Genomic DNA, 19,205 nt, shown 5'->3' with positions numbered 1-19,205 from the left:
GTTAAACGAACGACATATTTTATTCTTAAATCATTGAAATAGTTACGTGTACGAATCGACACCTGATATGAAAGAATATTCTAATTAGTTTATGTTAGGTTTACAATTTAAGTATAGCTTTTTTCTGTAATTCAAAATATAATGTTTTTAAGACCGAAAGTCACGAAATGCAAAGTTGTAAAGTTTGGAAAATTTATTTTACAATCCGTTTGTAACAAAAAGCAGTTATTTCAAGTGCCATCAAACAGAGGTACAGAACACCCTGTTGAAAAATTTCAGAGCATTGCGAACCATTCGAAAAAGAAGAACGTTACAAAAGAGATTAACGAATGAAAGTCCGAAAAACAGGGGTGGAATGTTTGGAGAAAGGATTGGCAGGAATGTAAAGACTGTTGTTTGCAAATGTTATGCCGTTTTAATGAACCGTAGCTACAAGTCGATAATAGAATCCGTACAACACACTGAATCCCCCGAACTACGAATCCAAACTGCACGCAACCGGTATACAGGGTGTATCATACAACTGGGCCCAGATATAAAAGGGTAAAAGATGGATAAAAATGCCATTAAATAGTGAAATTAAATAGTATCGTGATGGATATATCAGCTCCAGAAGTGAAGGAGTATCAAAGATTTCTAGATCGTCCTCACTTCCCTAAGTGGAACTTTATATTTTTGTTCGGCTGAATTAATTAATTTTCAATTATTAACAAATTTATTAAAAGGTGTTAAAGTACTTAGGTTGAAAATTAATTATTTCAGGGAGAGATTAAGCCCTCCATAAAATATCTTTTGAACTACTCAATTATCAGCTCAAGTATTTTGATATTCTTTTACAGGGAAAAAATATATAATTTAATTTAAAAAGAAAAATGAAATGGATCTTGAAATCTTTTACCATTTTAGAGCTACAGCTGGCCCAATTGCTTGGGGCATCCTGTATACACGTATACACACACGCTTCGCACTATGTACTTCGCTTTTGCCTGTCCTGATGGCTAACCAAATTGTACGTAATTTGAATTTCGTTTGAAATTCAATCGATTCTCCCCGTAGCTGGTGCGTTATCCAATAAAAATAATGAAAATTCCATGCTCGTACCAGACTACGGTGCACGTTCGTCTATCATCAGACGTCTGTCGAAATTCGAAAAATGTCGAATCAGTTGGGCAAAAAAAAAAAAAAAGAAAGAAGAAGAATATTCGATTAGAGAACCTCTGTACGAATGTTGATTTCTTTTTCATATTGCAATTCTCTAGGTATTGTCAATACGAAAAATAAGAAATTTGCAAAATTGGATTGGTAGTATTGTAATTTGGGCAAACCGTGTCGTTGTTGGTGCGAACTCTTTAAATGGAAATCGATGGAAAGTGCAGGACCAATTGCGGTCACAATTGACTTTTGACCCATAACATTGGATTTAGGTGGTTTGTTGGGTGATTGCGATGGACTCGTTACGAAGTGGTGAGCAACACCAGAAACCAGTTCCTCGTCGAATCCATCGAATCGATTGGGATCAGTCGATCGGAAAGCTAGCGAACCTTACGGTTTGGATACGTTCGATGGCAAAGCTATATGGCCGTTCGATTGATGCGGATTGGCACGGGTTAATCGACACAAAGGACGTCTCGTTAGTCGGGAATTAAACGGATTATGGTCTGAGGTCTCTGCCATCACGATCGATTCGTGGCAGCTAACCGGCATGTATCTGGTTCCCTTTCGACTCGTATTTCCCATTTGGTAATTCAATTAATTGGCTCGACTGGTATGCTTCACCAACTGCCTGCGAAATTTTTCTCTCACCCCTAGAATCGTGATTAACTTTGTTTTTGTTTCCGTCTTCCTTTGTTGGAAAATAAACAGTAAATTTCACAGTAAGGGAGGATGAGGAGAAGTAAAACAGTTATACTTATTTTTGCACAACCTCCTCCTACCGTTCGAACACCATTAAACTAGCGTTTTCATAGAAACTGGAACTTGTTCAACCTATCGGCACACTTTATCGAGGCGAACGATGACAAGTATTAATATCTACGTAAATTTCATTTAAACGGTAGACAACCACGATGGTAGTCATTTAATTTCGTGGCGAAAGTAGCTCGCATTAAGAGCACCGTTTACCCTTGGTTAGGGTGGGGTCGTCTCAAAGGGCAGTCGCAGGAAAAACCGTAGATTCTGTGCGTTGTCATGGCTGGCAAACACCCACGCGTCCATTAAAGTCCCACTCGGCCGCTGTAGGATACTTAGGGTGCCTCGTAAGACATGCACCGTACCACCGAGACCCTTTTATAATTAAGACGTTACTTTACGACCGCTAGCATACCTTGCTGTATATCTTGTATGTTCGTGCTAAAACAGCCAAGAATATCTAGGAAAAACATGAAACGATTCCATGCCGAAAGATTTCCATCCTAGGGAAGAAACGTGTTCCTGCTGAATTTTAAGATTTCGTGAAATTTACATTTTTTACATTTCGCACGCTGAACAACGGGTCATTTCGATCCCGTACGTATTTCGACGCGCAAAGATTAATATTAATTATTCCTAGACGCGTTAATAATTCATCCATGGATTCGCGACGACAGGTGAATGAAACGAGGCAAGTTTAGGGAAAGTTGCGTGATATTAAGGCGAGACTTCGAGTAACGCAAGTAGGATCACAAGGAACGAGGGAGAGGGTTAATTAGTCTTGATTTAAATTAGCTACGGCGGCTGGTAATTAACTTTGGTTTAGGACTCGGCCGGTAAGCCTGTCCTGTAATAATGAAGATAATTATTACTATAGAAGGCAACATACACCGGGTGCCTCTTAAATACCTTCCAAATCTGTAACTGTAAATTACGTAAATCAAGATAATGACTCTTTGTCTGAAACTTTAAACTTCTTATTTGAAGACTTCGTTAAGGGGACTTTCTCCGATGATTTTTAAGAATATTTTTTGGGAAAACTTAGACAGGACCATAAAGCAGCCTCCTCGTCTTTCGATGAGAAAATCCCCTAAGGCTAAATTTTTAATAAATAATTCTATGGAAGTCGCTAATTTAATTGCCAATCTAATATAAGATGACAAGTTTATCATGCTGTCAAACGTCCCCTTGGGTGAAATGTACGTTCAGCTTTAACAGTCTACGAAAAACAGATCGATTGCTCATCGCAAATACGTCCTACCGACGAAGCGAAAGGTCATTTCCTTCGAAAGATTCTTCTTTGTACGCGGAAGCGTCCCTAAGCTACAAAAACCCTTACTAAAACAGACCTAAGCGATACACTTCAAAGTAAGCACAATATTACAGTGGCAAACAAAAATGATAAATAATCCATTAAATCTAAATCAACGAATTTATGCAGAAATTTGAATATATTATAATTTTATCCAAGTAAAATCGCATTATTTTTGTTTAAATTATAAATTTCTTGCATTATTTGTATAATTTCTGAAAACGTTTTAACATAATATAAATATAATACTAATGTGATTTGTTCGTTTAAGTCAAAGAAAGGAAGCTGTTTTAAACTGCATCCGTGATTGTGGAAAAGGAAGAAAAGGGGAAAGAGAACGAATCGATGTGGTGTGCAAACAGTACCAGGGGTATGTTTCCTGAAATGGAAGGACCCACCTTAGTGGGCGTTTATTCGAGCGCATACGCACAAGCAATAAGTTCACGCGTCGGTACAGTAAGCGAACTGCAGATTAACTCGCCTTGTAAACCAGACAACACGTTTATTTCTCCTCCTTTCATACTAATACTTCTTTAACCCGTTTACACATCTATTGTCTCTATTCTTTCGATCGAACACTTCCGACCATTGTTATTTCTAACAAATATTAGAGACGAGATGCGCATAGATGCACTGATTTAATCGCGAGTGTACTTACAACATATCTAATATTATCCTTTTTATTTAATTTTTAAGATTGCATCGAAAAATTAATTATCTCTGAAATTCTACCTAATACAAATTAAATTAGTTAAAAGATTTACCCTGGAATTATCTGTATTCCGTTACAACAAGAATGATAATCTAAAGCGTACATTATATGTATATCGTTGTGTTCAAGTATTTTCCTCATCTCAGATTTCATCTTACGTATGTGAGTAATTTTATGTTGGTCGACGTCATCACTCATAAGCTTTTTGTAGCTTGTAATTGCACTGGTAAAGGAGAAATGAACACGAGCGCATATAGCACTTGGCTCATGTGCGTAAGTTAACAGCACATTAGTATAGTACGTCAGAACCCTACAATAGACTACCTCCTAAATTCTAGGAATACGCGACAACTTGCAACAAAGATACTAAATTTCACCAAATCTATATGAACGATAATGTTTCAACAAATGTATTTTAAATGAAATAAATTCTTTCAAAGGAATTTTATAATAAAGTGTACGCTATGAGACTTAAATTGATCGTCTCTCGAAATTCAATTACATAAAACGTCGAACTAAAAATCCAATCGTTTGAATGTTTATTAAAACACATGATCGTATCTGTACTTTAGTTTCTCGACTTCGAATTCAGCAGAATTTAGTTTCTTTGAAATTCACAAGCAGTAATCGTAACTCATCGACAAAGCTGCCTCGATACAGTGTACTAACATGTTATTACATTCAGTTATACGAGAGGGTGGTAGGATAGCCATTGGGCATCCTCTTTTTAGCATCGCGAAGACATTGTTCATAAGCGTTGCAAACTAGTAGCTGGAGGGATACTCGCGTCCCACCACCTCGGGAATGCTATTCTTGCAAGGAATAAGAGCAGTATGCAGGCGTGCATACATCGAGGGTATGCATCTCCGCGTCACGAATCGCATCTATATGTTAATGTTGCACGCAACCGTGCGCGTAATTTTCGTTGCACGCACCCACGCACTGCACTGTTGTCGATTGCATATAGGAACACGCGGCTATTCCGGAAATCTTACGAACTGCATTCAAACACTGCTTTAGTCGACGACAAATTAATATACGAACACTAGAAATTTACTAGGATATTTCGAATCTAGAATATTCATGAATATAAGTTAGGGAATTTGTGAAAAAATGAGGAAACTCCGAATGGTATTTGAACCCCGGTCATTCGAATTAGTAAGTCAGCACGCCACCCATTACGCCAACGCCTACGCCGAAAACTCATTTTTATTAATTTTTTAATAATGTAAATGTAAGTTAAGAATATGTACTCCCTCTGTTCAATTTTAATGTTCCACCTATCCTTTTTATTCCGTAGGCTGTTTATTTCCCTTTACTTTCCCTTTCTCTTTCCTAACCCTCTTTTCGGCTCTTTATCCTCCCTCTTCTCTTCCCGCTGCACCACGAAGAAGGGTTGTTCCCAAGTTATTACGATTTACCCGCGGATATACATTCGTACGTAGTCCATTTAATGGATTGACGTTTACTTTCGCCGCCTTGACGTGTACTTACACTCGTACACGTGGACTCATTCCGAAATATATTTTGACCCACCCCTCGACAATGAATGCTTCACCACAAGTACTTAAAACCGTCGTCAAGTTCTCCGCTACTTTTCTGACTATCGAATCAGAGTCGTTTCCATATCGCCTATCGCATTACTGCATATAAAAATCACTGATAATTATTAACATTACGTCTACAAAAATGATAAATTATACGGATGACTGTGAATGCGGAAAGGTGGGTCTTGTTCAAAGGAAGTTCTTCATTTATCAACAACAATGACTGTATCTGGTCTTATAAAGCTAAGCTCGTCTTATCTGCGAATTATTGCATCCAGATAGTTAGATGTAATAGTAGAAGTAACTGAAACCTCCCGGCAATGATATGATACTTGATCTAACCATTGAACATGTCTATGAACAGAGTAATGTCTTAGTTATTTATCGTTGTTACGTTCGAACGTGTTCCTTTTGATAACGATGCTCGTAGTTTACACTTGTTAACGTTACGAATAACTTAATTGAAGAAGGAAGATTGCCCTAAACCTCAAGAAAATATACGAAACGTTCGACGTAAACGGTGATCCAAAGTGATCTGATGGGACGATTTATTACTATGTACACACGTGTAAATAAAAACCGTCAACTTTATGCTCGTACGGTGGTACAAGTAGGCCGTTGGAAACTGCGAGGCAAATGGGCAAGCTGCAAGTGAGGGTAGTTTTAATTAAGCCATTAGGGGTGGCTGAGAGGCTGCGACCAACCGGCTAGACATTCCAACCCTCTATTCCCTCCCTTTCCTCCTTTTCCCTCTTCGTCTGCCGAATTAATATTGTGCTTACATTCCATATTGCCACGTGGCAAGGGAGCTTGTATCCGAATAAACTTCCTACCTTCGCTTGATTTTCCCACACGTGTTGCCAAGCATTTCTGTTTGCGGCAATAAATAAGCGGGATTCCTTTCCCGTTATCAGAAACGTTCCGTCATTTTTCGCATACTTTGATTATCGTGCAAAATTAATTATAGTATCAATTATTATAAGCTTAATAATAATACAATGTTAGAAAATTTCAATTTTGAAGTTTCACTATCTTTCCCCCATGCGAACCATATTCCTTGGGGAACCCTAGCATGTTTGGCACTCTACTCCCTTAAGCTCACGATCCTCAGCGGTGGTGTCGTTTCCTATGGCGCGTTAAGTACCGACAGGCTGACATGCAGCCTCGCTAAGACGTGTCATTTTGTTTTACTTGACATTTACTTACCGGCTCGTCCATCGTAACCACGCGGGTTGTCGTCGTCTTCGTGTTCACCGCTCTCCTCGCCGGCCGTTCCTTGCGTCTGTACAACCCTTGGTATTTCTGTAAGCAGTGAAAACAAACGGCTGTGAAGTTACGATAAATACGGCTCGTATATCTCTCTTCTAAAAGGCTACAACGGTTCACCCTCTCATATTTGCAAATTTCGCCTAATTGGACGCGCGATCAACCGATAACACGATCAGACCGGACCAGATCGCGTGTTCCCCTCGATTGATCGATCGATCGCTTTTAAAAACAAGACGGTTAAGGCACGATATATATTTCGTCCCGTTTCTTTTTCCATTCCAACTGTTAATGGAACTTTCGAGCAATTTAACGAGATACCGCGTGTTTCAAAAATAAAGATCGATAATTTTTTTCGCACATCGAAGATGGTCCTATTCAGAAATTGTGAAAAAAAAAAATATAAGAAAGATTGAAGAATTTTGTCTACTTACTGATACAAGGTGCAATGTGAGATCTACTTTGTTGGTAACCTCTGGCACATCTGTTACAAGTTGTACCGGTTACACCGTCTTTACAAGGACATTGGCCGGTACTTTGGTTACAAGTTTTCCCGGAAGCTCCAATTGGGTGACAGTCACACGCTGTAACACACAACATGCGACGTTAGGACTGGTTAGTTAAAAGAAACTACAATTAATTGGCGTTATTAGTTATTTCCTACATTATTATTCGGTTCTTAAAACATGTCCTAATTGTACTAGTTCTGTTAAACAATTAATATTAATAAAATAGAAAAAATCATTTATTTATAGGTCAAAAGATCGAACTTTGTTTCAAAGGACACATAAAATTATTAACTTTCCGTCAAACGGATAACACTGGAACGGTTTTCCATCGTTATCTTTTCAACGCATCCGGAATTAAGGGACGATTCGGGAAAGAGGCGAAAAATTGAGGGAGAAACGTTCGCTGGGAAAGCAAGCTTGACACATTCCTTTTGCCCACTTACTTATGCAACCTCGTATCTTTCATGCGAGAGAGACACTGAAAAGCGGTTAATTACGATTGCACTTCGGTGCTGAGCGCATCTCCGCGAAAATCTAGGAGGAGAGACCCTCGAAAAAGCTGTGCCGGTTGTTGCTCGTCTGCTCTCCCATTTCCCTCTTTCAACCTACCGTTTCTTTTTTCTTCTATCCATCCACTTTACTATTTCCACGGTAAAACCCGCCCGTCGTTGTAGTTTTCTCTGAACCTGCCATTTTACCACTGCTCGTTGCTCATCCGTTGATACTCGACAATTACCTTTTATCGACGCGTCGCAAGAATTTAATACCGGAAGATCATATTTTTCTACTCGTAAATTTTCAATAAATTATTAGAGAATCGGGTTACCGCTTTGCATTTGAACTCTGCGCTCTTTTCGAACGCCGACTTGCGAAACGTTTCATTGAAAATTTGTGTTTTTTCTCCGTCGATCCTCTCAATTATCGAGATTAACCATGCGTGTTCAGCAGATCGGCTGTTGTAACAAGGCGTAACACGAGTAAAATGTAAAGCGAGCTATGATTTACGAGCGGTTCATAGCGCTTTCTTTATCCTCGTGGGTGTCGCGGAGTTAAGTTTATATTAGTTAGCAATAAGTGACACGACGGTATGTCTGCTCATTTTACAGGCGTAAACGTGAGTTACGGTGTTCCGTTGTGCTTTCTGAGCACGCTGGTTCGTCCGATTGCTCGCCGTGACCCCTCTGATAATAATATGTGCACGAAGACGATTTGCATCGCGTATGCATCGAACATCGCGTAACAAGAAATCTACGGTTGGTAGACAAATAATAGAAACACTGCGAGAATTTTAAACTCTTCCTCCTTTTTCCTCTTTTTAACCGAAGAATTAAAAAATTAACCGTCCTACGGTAGAATGTTACATCGTAAACTCGAGGGATTTAATCGTAATGGTAGAAGGTGCAACAAATGTTGCGCTCTTTAAAATCTGACGTAAAAGGAAAAGAAGGAAAAGGGTCGTAGATGCCGTCTGTAAAAGACGTTCATAAATCCAACTTAGCAGGCCAGTTTTACAAAAGTATGCACGTATTTATATCCGTATATCTACGTGAAATTGTTAAGGCGCTTTAAGCCGATTACCAGGGAGGGTCAAGTTGACCTTGCTAGGTTTCTTCCTCGTCGTCCCCTCGATTATCTATCGCTTTTTACACGTTGTAAAAAGTTATGCTTCATTAACGAGTTGAACGCGTTAACATACGTTGCTATTAAGTAGCACCAAATTAAAAATAATTAATTAGAAATTGAAAATGATATTTCACAAATATTTGCAACCCGAGACCAGACAGAAATTTCGACTATTTCTAATAATTAGTAAATCAATTAATAACGAATTAACGTTTGCACCGGATCGATGAGAAAAATAATAAGTAACTCGTCAGGCGTCTTGACGATACGTTTAGGAAGGTAGGCAGGATAAATCTGGCAAGGAAATTTGCATACTGAAATCGCCCACTTGTTTTTGCTCGCAGCAGGTAGCACGTGGGTCGTTTGATGGTTAACTTCTCTGCCTACGTCCTTCTTCAACCTCGTAAGATCACAGCACCCTCCGTTTCGACAAACTGCTGTGTACCAACAACATCCGGTCCCAAATTTGGTTTCCTTCGAACGCTAACCTTCGCCGCGTACAAAGCTAACCGAAATAGATTTCAACAACAAGGATTTCCTTCAAAATAAACTTCCAACGAAATGTTTTCCTAATAAACAATTAAATCCTACAAAGATTTACGATCGTAAAGGAAGAAATATAGAATATAAAATGAAAATTATTTAAATAAATATAAAACAGACAGTTTCTACGTCGAGCCAGGAATCTCAATGAGAACGTGACTTAGCGACCTCCAATCAGCTATGTACACCGAGGAATGACAATTCGCTGACTTACACGCATCGAAGGAAAAAAGAAATAGGGGTGGAAAATCGGAGGCACGAAAGAAAATACGAGGATCTGAATTATGAATTCGAATTTCTCCGAGGCAGAGTTTGATTATAGGGGTTGAAAGCGCAAGAAGACGAACCGAATTCAAAAGAGTCGTGACGAGAATATATCATCGGCTCTGGAACGAGTCTTGAATTGGTTTGAAAGATTTTCCCTCAGACCTGTACGAGAAAATAAATTTACAATAAAAATAATAAATATAAAAATATTTTCTTCAGAAATAATGAAATGGAAATAATCTGTTACACGGAGGACAATATTCGTCTGGATACAATATATTGATTTTGTCCGATGCAATTATCGTTCTCGGAAATATAAGAAGGAGCGTAGGACCGATGGGAAATTATTTTTCCATCATCTTGACGAAGCACGGAAGGCTATCAATGACATCGTTCAATCACTCTCCGGCGACAGGTTTGGAAAATAACGAAGCGATTTCGTGCGATGTTATGGTGATTGCTTTATTCAATATTCGATATATCAACGAGCAAATAATATGGATGGTTCATGGGTCGTACGGAATTTTCGGAAAATTCGGCTGCCAAATGAGCCGTGACTGCCAATGGGGGTTGGTTTCATCGATCGAAAGGCAATACACGATTTACCGTGATGGAAAAAAGTGATTCCGTGTTTTTATTTTTATGAAAAATTCCCTCCGTTCGAATGCAAAGCAATTATTTTGCAATTTTGCAGCTTGTTATTAAATTTTAATCTAAAGAAAAATTTGATGTATCATCGAATGCCTTTAAGATTGATCTCATTGGTGAATCAATCTTTGATCCCCATTTGAATCGGGCGATCTGGAAAGCTATCTTCTTGGATGAAATAGCAGGAGAAATGCGGGAAATCCGGATTTCCTCGAAGAATGGAAAACAAAAAGAATCCCCGTAGCAAGAGGCGACGAGAATTTCTTGAAAGGGTAGTTCAGAGAGCAACGGAGGGGGAACTATTCGGGCTTCGATGGATCGACATTATCGAGCAACTCTCACCGGGGTTTACTCGAGGGAAATTAACCCGATAATCCGATTAATAAATTGACAGTCATCCACGCGCCGAATGTACCGATTCGTTGTTCTCCGTTTAATTGACTATCTTTCTCCACGATCTATTTATTACACTGGGAATAATCAGTATCCGGTTGTTTCATTTTCCTTCCTCCACTTTAATTTCATGGCTTCGTGAAATTTACAAGCTTTCATTATTTCCTATGGTAATGGGAAATTATTATTCCTCTAATTAATGAAATTGTAATTATTAAAGAATAAATTGATAACTTGAAAACAAAGTGAAATAAGAAAAACCCCTTTCTTTTTTCTCCAACTAATTTATATTGAATTAATCAGTGAAGTTATGCTCACCTATTATGATACTACCTGTATAGAAATGCAATGGTATATATGTGGAGAATAGCCACCTGTGGCGGGAGTATGCAATAACGACGGGCCTGGCCCATCTTATGTAAACACGGTCGCGTGAGGAGAGCCTCTTAGCTGCTGTGGAGACCCGTGTAGACCCACGGTACCGACGCATTATGCACTCGATTCTCTTCGCAAACTTTACATCTTCGTGTAGAGGTCGTTATATCCTTGGAATGCTCGCGTCTTTCCCGGCACGATTTTTCCAGGAATGCGAAAACAATCCTTCCAACTTGGTATTAGCATATTTTCGCGTACCGAACATTCCTTCCTTGCTTTACGAGTCTATTTTAATCTCTGCCCCGTGGACCAGAGTATTTGTGAACATGACGAAATTCCACGGATTAAAAATCAAGGATTCCCGTTAAAAATTTAAAAATTTTGAGTGTAATGAAAGGTACAGACCTACCGTGATCTCTACCTTGTTACGCCAATGATGAAATTTAATTAATACATCAAATATGTTTGTAAGATATTGATGAAGAAATACAGCTCGTTTTCACGTCATTTCCGTCGAAGATCATTTCTTTACGGGTTAAGGAGTACGTCAAGTTTGTCGGTGTTCATTTCATATTCGTATAGAGGGAGAGAATGTATTAAACGAGATCGGCGCAGATTCCTTTGGCGCTCTGTCATTTAACATTATCAGGTTGGAATTATCGCATGACACGCATCGACGATTACTGTCAATGTTTGACAAAGTCGGCTGCTACTTAAGCCAGCATAATAATGTCCCTTTACGTTCGATAGAGTGTTGTAAAAAGAAAAATTCCGTTACCGCTTCGAGATATCATGCGTGATATTTCAAGGCATTCTAACCAGTCAAATCGTGAGATCTTTGAGCGATTCGATCAAAGATTTAACACGTTGACTGCCGCAGAGCTCATTAGTGACCCACATCGCAGTAATTAATAAATAATTTTCATTGAAGCGATACCAGGTATTGCAAAATTTATAATTATGATAAATTATATGACAGGGGGTTGAACTTTAGTTTCGGGTACACATGTGTAGTATATTGCGTATGAAATTATGAATTTGTTATAAATTTTTACTAACAGGTAAGAACAATGTTCTCAATATCTTTAATACCCAAGAGGTAACGACTTGAACAAGTTATCGCAGACACCCTGTATAATGAGGAAAGCGAAATAGATAAAGGCAAGCTAATAATCCGTAACAGGTCATGTTATTTAGATTAAACTCAGAAACCCGTCTTATAACCCGTCTCAGAGCTGTTAATTTGAATGCTGTTTACTATGTATTTCCAAATGGCAAGATACGAAAAGTATGAGAGTAATAAACCTCCTAAGTACAAGATCATTGTTCCAAATTATTGTACCTAAAATAATTTAGGATTTGAAATTTGAAAGTTTAGGATACAGAGTTTTAAAAAAATAAATAGGTATTGGATAAAAATTTTAGGGGGTCCCAAATTTTCACCTATCATCAAAAAATTAAAATTGTTCTAGCAATTCGAAAAGCTGTTAGAAAAATATCCTAGAAATGCCATTGGAATTTTTACACCTACAAGTACCATTTGACGTGTAATTACGGGTATCTGAAGGAAGATATCTCTTTGACAAAACTAGTTTTCTGATCCTTGCCGCCGTAATGTGAACAAGCAAGCAGTTGATCATTCTTCTTTTTTACCATTTCTTTTTCATCCTTTTATATTCCAGCCAGGTTCTTTAGATCACGGACGTGCGACGAAGAGAATGAAACGATACGAGATACAACCGATAGAACAGATTGCCCAAGGCTGCGTTTACGTTTGACATTTATCGAAAACGACATTTGCGTTTCATATTCTTTCACACCGAAGAGGTTAAGCTGCCCGTTACTCATGGAATAAGCCGTATACGAATTGGAGAGCCGAGGATAATCGAACGGAAAGATGTCGTCTGGAAAATGATCAGAGACGTCTGGAGCAAATGGTGAAAGTGCAACGAACGAACGAGCACGTCTCCTGTTTAAATTCTAATTTATTTCGATTTGGAATCGCGTTTAAATGTCGAAAGTTTGAAAAAAGTGGCCGTTCAGCGATCGATTCAAAGATCAATTCTGACGAGGGTGTACCTAATAGTCTTAGAATTTTCCCGTTAACCCTTGGGTTGTAGAAAACGAGTACACGTCTAATCTAGTTTAGAGTAGACTCTATTTATATGCAACTCAAATTAAAAATTTAGAAGTTTGCAAAATTTTCCGTCCCTACAGCCAGCTGCACCCCCGGCCACGGCGATATAACCAGAGTCTATTGCAGACAGAAAGCTCTGATCAAAGTCTGACGACAGATATGAAATATTAAATTGCATAAGAGGGTATCTTGAATCTATTATTGCCTACACAATCCAATTCAATTCATCAATAGTTCGAAGAATTACCGATCAGTTACTCGGACCACACGGGTTTGTCTCTCGGTTGGCATGGAAAGGATCGTACGGCAAAGAAAAATCTCTGCGGAAGGAATTAACACGCAATGGCGCGCAAAGGTTATGGCTGGCTATTAGGGTAATAATATTCGTCTGTCCCGTGGACAGAAATGACGTACGAGAAAGTGAGTCACCATAAACGAGCTTCGAATTAAGGCCAGTGCACGCATAAGCACGCGTCAGGACAATCGAACAATTGCAAGCGCGATACACCACGGCTGGTCAATGCCCTTAAAAGATCAGTCCAATCGTGTACAATGACCTGTTGTCCCTTCTTCATTTTCCCTATCATTGTTTTCCATACATTTAACTCTTTCGCTGCGAAAACCGCGTAAACGTACCGCAATCCTTTGACCTAGTATTTTAACACTTAACAGATGGGACAAGTAGATTCACGTTATTTCTATTTTTGCAGATAGTTTGAAGGAAGTGTTAACTAATCCTCGGATGGTGGACCTCGGAGAGATCCCTAATTTTAATTTAATTTTCATTATAAGAGCGTTTGGATCACGATTGATGGTAGTAACAGAAATTTTGCAGAATTCCAACAGAAACAGAAGGTGAAGAAATTCGCCTGAACTTTCTAGCGAACCTTTTTACATGTTTCCCATAAGAGTCGAAATATATGTTCATACCTCATTAATTCTATCTTTTAAGCATAGAGGTATGCAACCACGGTACGGCATAAAATACTGAGACAGACAGGGACGTAGGAATAACATGTATTCTCCATTCGGCTCGATATGCATTGATTCAAAGTATACGAGTGTGCGAATCCAAGCAAAGTGTTCAAAGTTGTTACGGGCTAAAAAGCCTTACGCCATTTCCAAGATTAATGCCTTTGTATCATACTATACGTTAAGTATCAATACTTCCGTCGTCTCATTTATTTCTTTCCTTACACCATTCCACCTACCATCTTCGTGGTATTTATACAGGATGGCTCAATGAGATCCAAACACCCACAGTTGATATAGGAATTTATTAAATTTATTTATAATTTCTGGTAATTAAGTTTTCCTGCGGGTTTAACGAACCAGCGATATCGCGTGATCAGACATTCAACGTTGAGTGTTAGATCCTTCATTATGCTCGATGTTGTACATCACAAAACACCCTGTATAAAGCTATAAAATGATGTTTGATAAATTGTATCTACTCGTTTGAAGAGAGAGAAAAAAAAAATGTTCATCACGAACATCCGTAAGGCCGATCATTTACAACAACTCGCTTTTAAGAGGCTACGCTCTATGGTAGTTTGATTAATCTCCGTTTTTAAGAAACGTTTTTGCTGAACACGGTTACCCGGCTCTACGTTTAAATGGGTTACGTTATTCGTACAACGATATCTTGGTTTATTAAACAGCTTAATTTGACGGGATCCTCGATCAACGATCGTTTAGAAAAAAAGAAAAGAAAAATCAGCCTTTCTCCCGTGGAATGCTAATTAACTCATTTCTTATCATTCCCAGCACGTTACTTCGTCTCTCGTTAAGAGATGATCGATCGAGACGCGAATCGAACGACATAAATATACGATGCTTCTGCAAATTGTCTCGTTTACGGCGAAGCTTTACGCGCGATAAGGATTTCTTTTCGTAAACGTTCGCTTCGATGCGTCGGGTAATTAAATTTCAAGCAAATTCTTGCGATCAGCGAACGTGTACTGTCGGGGAATTGATTCGAAACCAGTAACACTGGTCACGTACACCTGATCGGTCGAGTTAATTAACAACCGTGGAATGAAAGAAGCTTTGGGGTAATAACATTCACTTGGTTCGTGTACTTAACACATCGTGATTACGAATTTTTTCCCGTTCTTGTCACGCGATAATTCCTTGTAATTACGCTTTATGAGATTAATCGGAATGTAATTTATTACTTTGAATTATCTTTAGCATTTCCTCCAAGCATGAAATAACTTTGTCTAGAAACAACGCTGATACCTAATTTACGTAATATATTTAGAAAATTTCTTGAATTCACAAAATATATGTTTCAAGCTTAAAAATCTCCCAAAGTAAAGTCCGAACAGAAAAAGCTCTCTAATTGAATCGCGATCCCTCCCAGTAAGCTGAATTCCAGAATGATGGATATTACAGGCACGTTTGTAGGAAATTCCTCGTTTCTTACGAGAGATGACACAGAGTTATCGATAAAACAGTTCATTAGAACACGTTTGAAGTTCTGAAAACGCAGATGCAAGTCGTAATATACGTATAACAGTCCTCTGGGTACATTAACATCCAGATTCGAGTCTGGACATCGTCATGGGCTCCTTTTTCGAAAGAGGCTCGTGTAAACGTTTACCACGTTGGACGATTCGAAAATACATGCAGCAAGGAAAGAATTTACTGTCGGGTAGGTAGACAAAGCGCAGAGAATACGGTTAAACGGTTCGTGTCACTTATCATTTTACACTCGACTTTTCACCCTTCTTCAAAGCTGCACCATGGTATTGCAGTATCGGATTACGTCTCCTATGCGTCTGGGAACTTTGTATTTTTTTTTCTCTCTCTCCTTTCAACCCTCGAGGGGCTTTCGGTAACTCCTTTCATCGCAAAAATTCTAGAAAACGAGGTCTAAATTTATCTATCGACAATTCATTAATATCTCAAGAATTTTTAATTTGACGCCATCTCCATAATTATGAAAATTTTTTCTACTTATCGAAGAATTAACGAATAATTCTACCATTTTTCAATATTTCTAGTTCAAAAAATTACAGAACAAAGTCGAAAGTTAGGTATACTCAATTAGCCCTTGCTTATAAAAAAAATTCGACAAATGATTTAGAGATTGTTTGGAAACGATTAATTTTCTCCGGCCACTGTTATTCAACTCACGGAAATGTTTCCGCGAAATGGTGAACCGTTATTTGTTTGCACAATTTTCCGGATAAACGTTGTCGATGGTAGCGGAAGGCTGGCCTGGATCTTGCGCCTCTGTCCTATCGCGGCCGATGCTTGTATGGAGATTTGAAACGATCCACGGGAATCGTTGTGGCGCATTGTGTTTAGATTCAACGGTGATTTACGGCCACGGTGTTTCAACCCGTGTTTCGTTGCACGTACTTAGGTACGCGAGAGAGGTACATGTGCGAGCTCGCGTGTTTTATCGGTTTCTCGGCATTTTTTCATGGTCCCCCATGCAGGTATACCGTTCGAACGTTCAATGGTGGTCGTGAACGTACGCCGCGCACCGCGCCACACCGTTATCGACGAAATCGTTGACACCGTAACGATACGATTTTTCCGGATTCCTTCGAAACAGAGGCTAGGCATGCGAAACGCAAATGGTTTTCCCATTGAAAAGTGCAACAACGTTTGTTACGTCGAACGGTTGCAATTTCTACCGGCTGGAAATCTAAGCTGATCTTACAGTGTCCCTTTCTTCTTAAATTTTTTTCCGAAAGAAAAGAGAAGCGAGAAAAATTCCTAAGAATCATCTAAATTTTGAACGATTTTATGAGAAATCGTTCAAATTTCTTATGATACAAAAATCCACATAAAATATCATTTTCGCAGACATTCGCGAGGGTGGATCAATCGATCGCAGTCATACTTGTATGATCCCTTGATGAATGAAAGCTTTGTCCCTCGAGCAATTTTGCTCTTTCATTTTGCACATTTGTAGCCGTACGACGCTTATACAATCGCTGCATTCTGACAACTGTCAATTGAAGACTTTCTTACGGGTAATTATATGCTTCATAAAAAAAAGGAAGAGCCTAATTGTACAGTTTCTATAGAAAGTATCGATATAAGTCATCTTATGTTTTGATTAAAATAAAAATTAGGTAACTGTAAGAATGTCTCGTATGTTTGTCCAGCAGTGTAAGTAGCCAGCGTAATTTTGGCTCAGTAAAAGGGTCAATTTCTTCATCATTGTTCTTTTTTTTTTACCATTATGACAGCCACGCGACGCTATAGACACCATGGCAGGTTATCCGGCTATATCGAGTTTCGTCCCATTACACCTCCCATGCATTTATTACGGGTTTCCTCTGTCTTTCTTCGGGGACAAGCAACGAGAGACGTTCTCGAACCCTTCTCACTCATCAACGTCTTGTATTCCAGTCATCCTACTCGCGTGCAATCAGAACTATGCGACCGATGACGTCTTCATTCATAAAGGGACCTCGATCCGAGCACTTTTTACCTTCCCTTTCTTTTTTCCCTGCCTCCTGCTAATTGATCCGAAGTGGCTGTCTGAACTTACAACCCTGCGAAACCAACACGCTCCCGAAGGGAATAAAAGAGCCATGATATTGATATTTCGGATTAAAGGTCGACGATGGGGTGGCATTGACGTGACTATCTTAGAATCTTAGAATTTGGAAATTTGCAAATTATGAAACCATAAAATTAAAAAATTTAAAAATTTCCATCGCATGCCTCTCGTCATTTAAACATCTTCAATTCTATCAATCACTATCTATACCCTTACGTATAATAAGGAATCTATAGAATAGATTGTGCTAATGTTCCAGTCAAGCCTTTGAGCAATCCATCATAAGCAATTGATGAAGAAAATAAATTTCAATTGAATAACCTTGCCACGTAAGTTAGTTACTGTAATTCTCGTGAACAGTTGAATTCGTTGGTTTAACAGGGTACACAACACACTTTCACGTTGTACATACATCAACTCTTTAAACGTTCTTAAACTGGGAGCAACGTAAGCTATTAAAAGGTTAACCCCAACTTGTACATATTTGCATGCAGTATAGTTCTCTTAATTAAACCTAAGTTACGACTTCTTGTCACGTACAATAGTTCTTGCAACGCGAGAACATTTAATCCGTGACACTTGTGTTATGGCAAATTGAAAATTGTACATTGTAATATTAAGCACTCATTATTCATGTAATTAAAAAAGAAAAAAAAGAAAAAAAAAGTGTTTTTCATACGTCCAACAATCTGGAAATTCTTATCCAAAGGGAATAGTGTGGTCTTCTTTGGTTTTTCTAAAAAGAAAAAGAAAAAAAAAATGTACCTGAAGTTTCAAAATAATGTAATAACTTAATTAGTATTAATTCTTGACAATGGGTCACTAATAAAGCTGGACCCATCTATCCGTATCTGAACCCCGGTGCCAGAGTGTATTATGTGACACTTTTCAAATAGAAATTTTTTGTAAGCTAATATCAAGAACACTTTTAGACTGTTTGGCTCGAAAGAAAACATGGGCTTAATATTAAAAACTAAACGACTTGGAATAAAGTAATTTTTACCCTCAGGAAAAGCGAGAAATCTGATACAAGAAATAAGTAATAATGTGATATTTTGAAAAAAGTAGAATGAATATACTCTGTCCCCGGGGTTCAGATATTAAAAGAAGGATTTTCCTGGTCGAAGCACAGTACGGAGGAAGAAAGTCAGCGAGTTGTGTCAGTTGCTTGCGTGGTGGCGAGCTATCAATTTAATCGTTCCTCGATGAATGGACGGATCGGTTTTCTTAAAGTGCCGGTTTCTCCTCGAGTGCAGCATTTCTTGACCCCCCTTTAAGCCAGATGTTACGGTGTATTCCCGTATGCCCGGCGTTCATCGAGCCTCGTATATTCGTGCCGTGGCGCACCCTTAAATTATGCGCGCAATTACGCTTACCTGCATCTTCGAACGGTGCAACGCACACTCTTGCAACTCCCATAGAAAGGATAAGGAGTAA

The 19,205-nt window shown here is 38.7% G+C and overlaps 1 protein-coding gene across 4 annotated transcripts in view; it reads right to left on the bottom strand.

Annotated features, from left to right (window-relative positions):
- Positions 1-19,205, bottom strand: part of LOC114880326 (netrin-1-like) — a 72,493-nt gene that overhangs the window by 6,592 nt on the left and 46,696 nt on the right. For 3 of the 4 annotated variants that reach the window (XM_029196216.2, XM_029196218.2, XM_029196217.2), the window contains 3 exons: positions 18,448-18,504; positions 7,180-7,329; positions 6,686-6,781 (listed from right to left, as the gene is read on the bottom strand). In XM_029196216.2, coding sequence (XP_029052049.1) covers positions 6,686-6,781; positions 7,180-7,329; positions 18,448-18,504 — 303 coding nt within the window. The remainder of the gene's footprint in view (positions 1-6,685; positions 6,782-7,179; positions 7,330-18,447; positions 18,505-19,205) is intronic. The other variant, XM_029196219.2, reaches the window with a different exon arrangement.

The sequence above is a fragment of the Osmia bicornis genome, chromosome 12 (assembly GCF_907164935.1).
Source record: "Osmia bicornis bicornis chromosome 12, iOsmBic2.1, whole genome shotgun sequence".
NCBI classification, from domain to species: domain Eukaryota; kingdom Metazoa; phylum Arthropoda; class Insecta; order Hymenoptera; family Megachilidae; genus Osmia; species Osmia bicornis.
The sequence above is the reverse complement of the archived record's forward strand: the minus strand, read 5'-3'. Positions and strand labels throughout refer to the sequence as shown.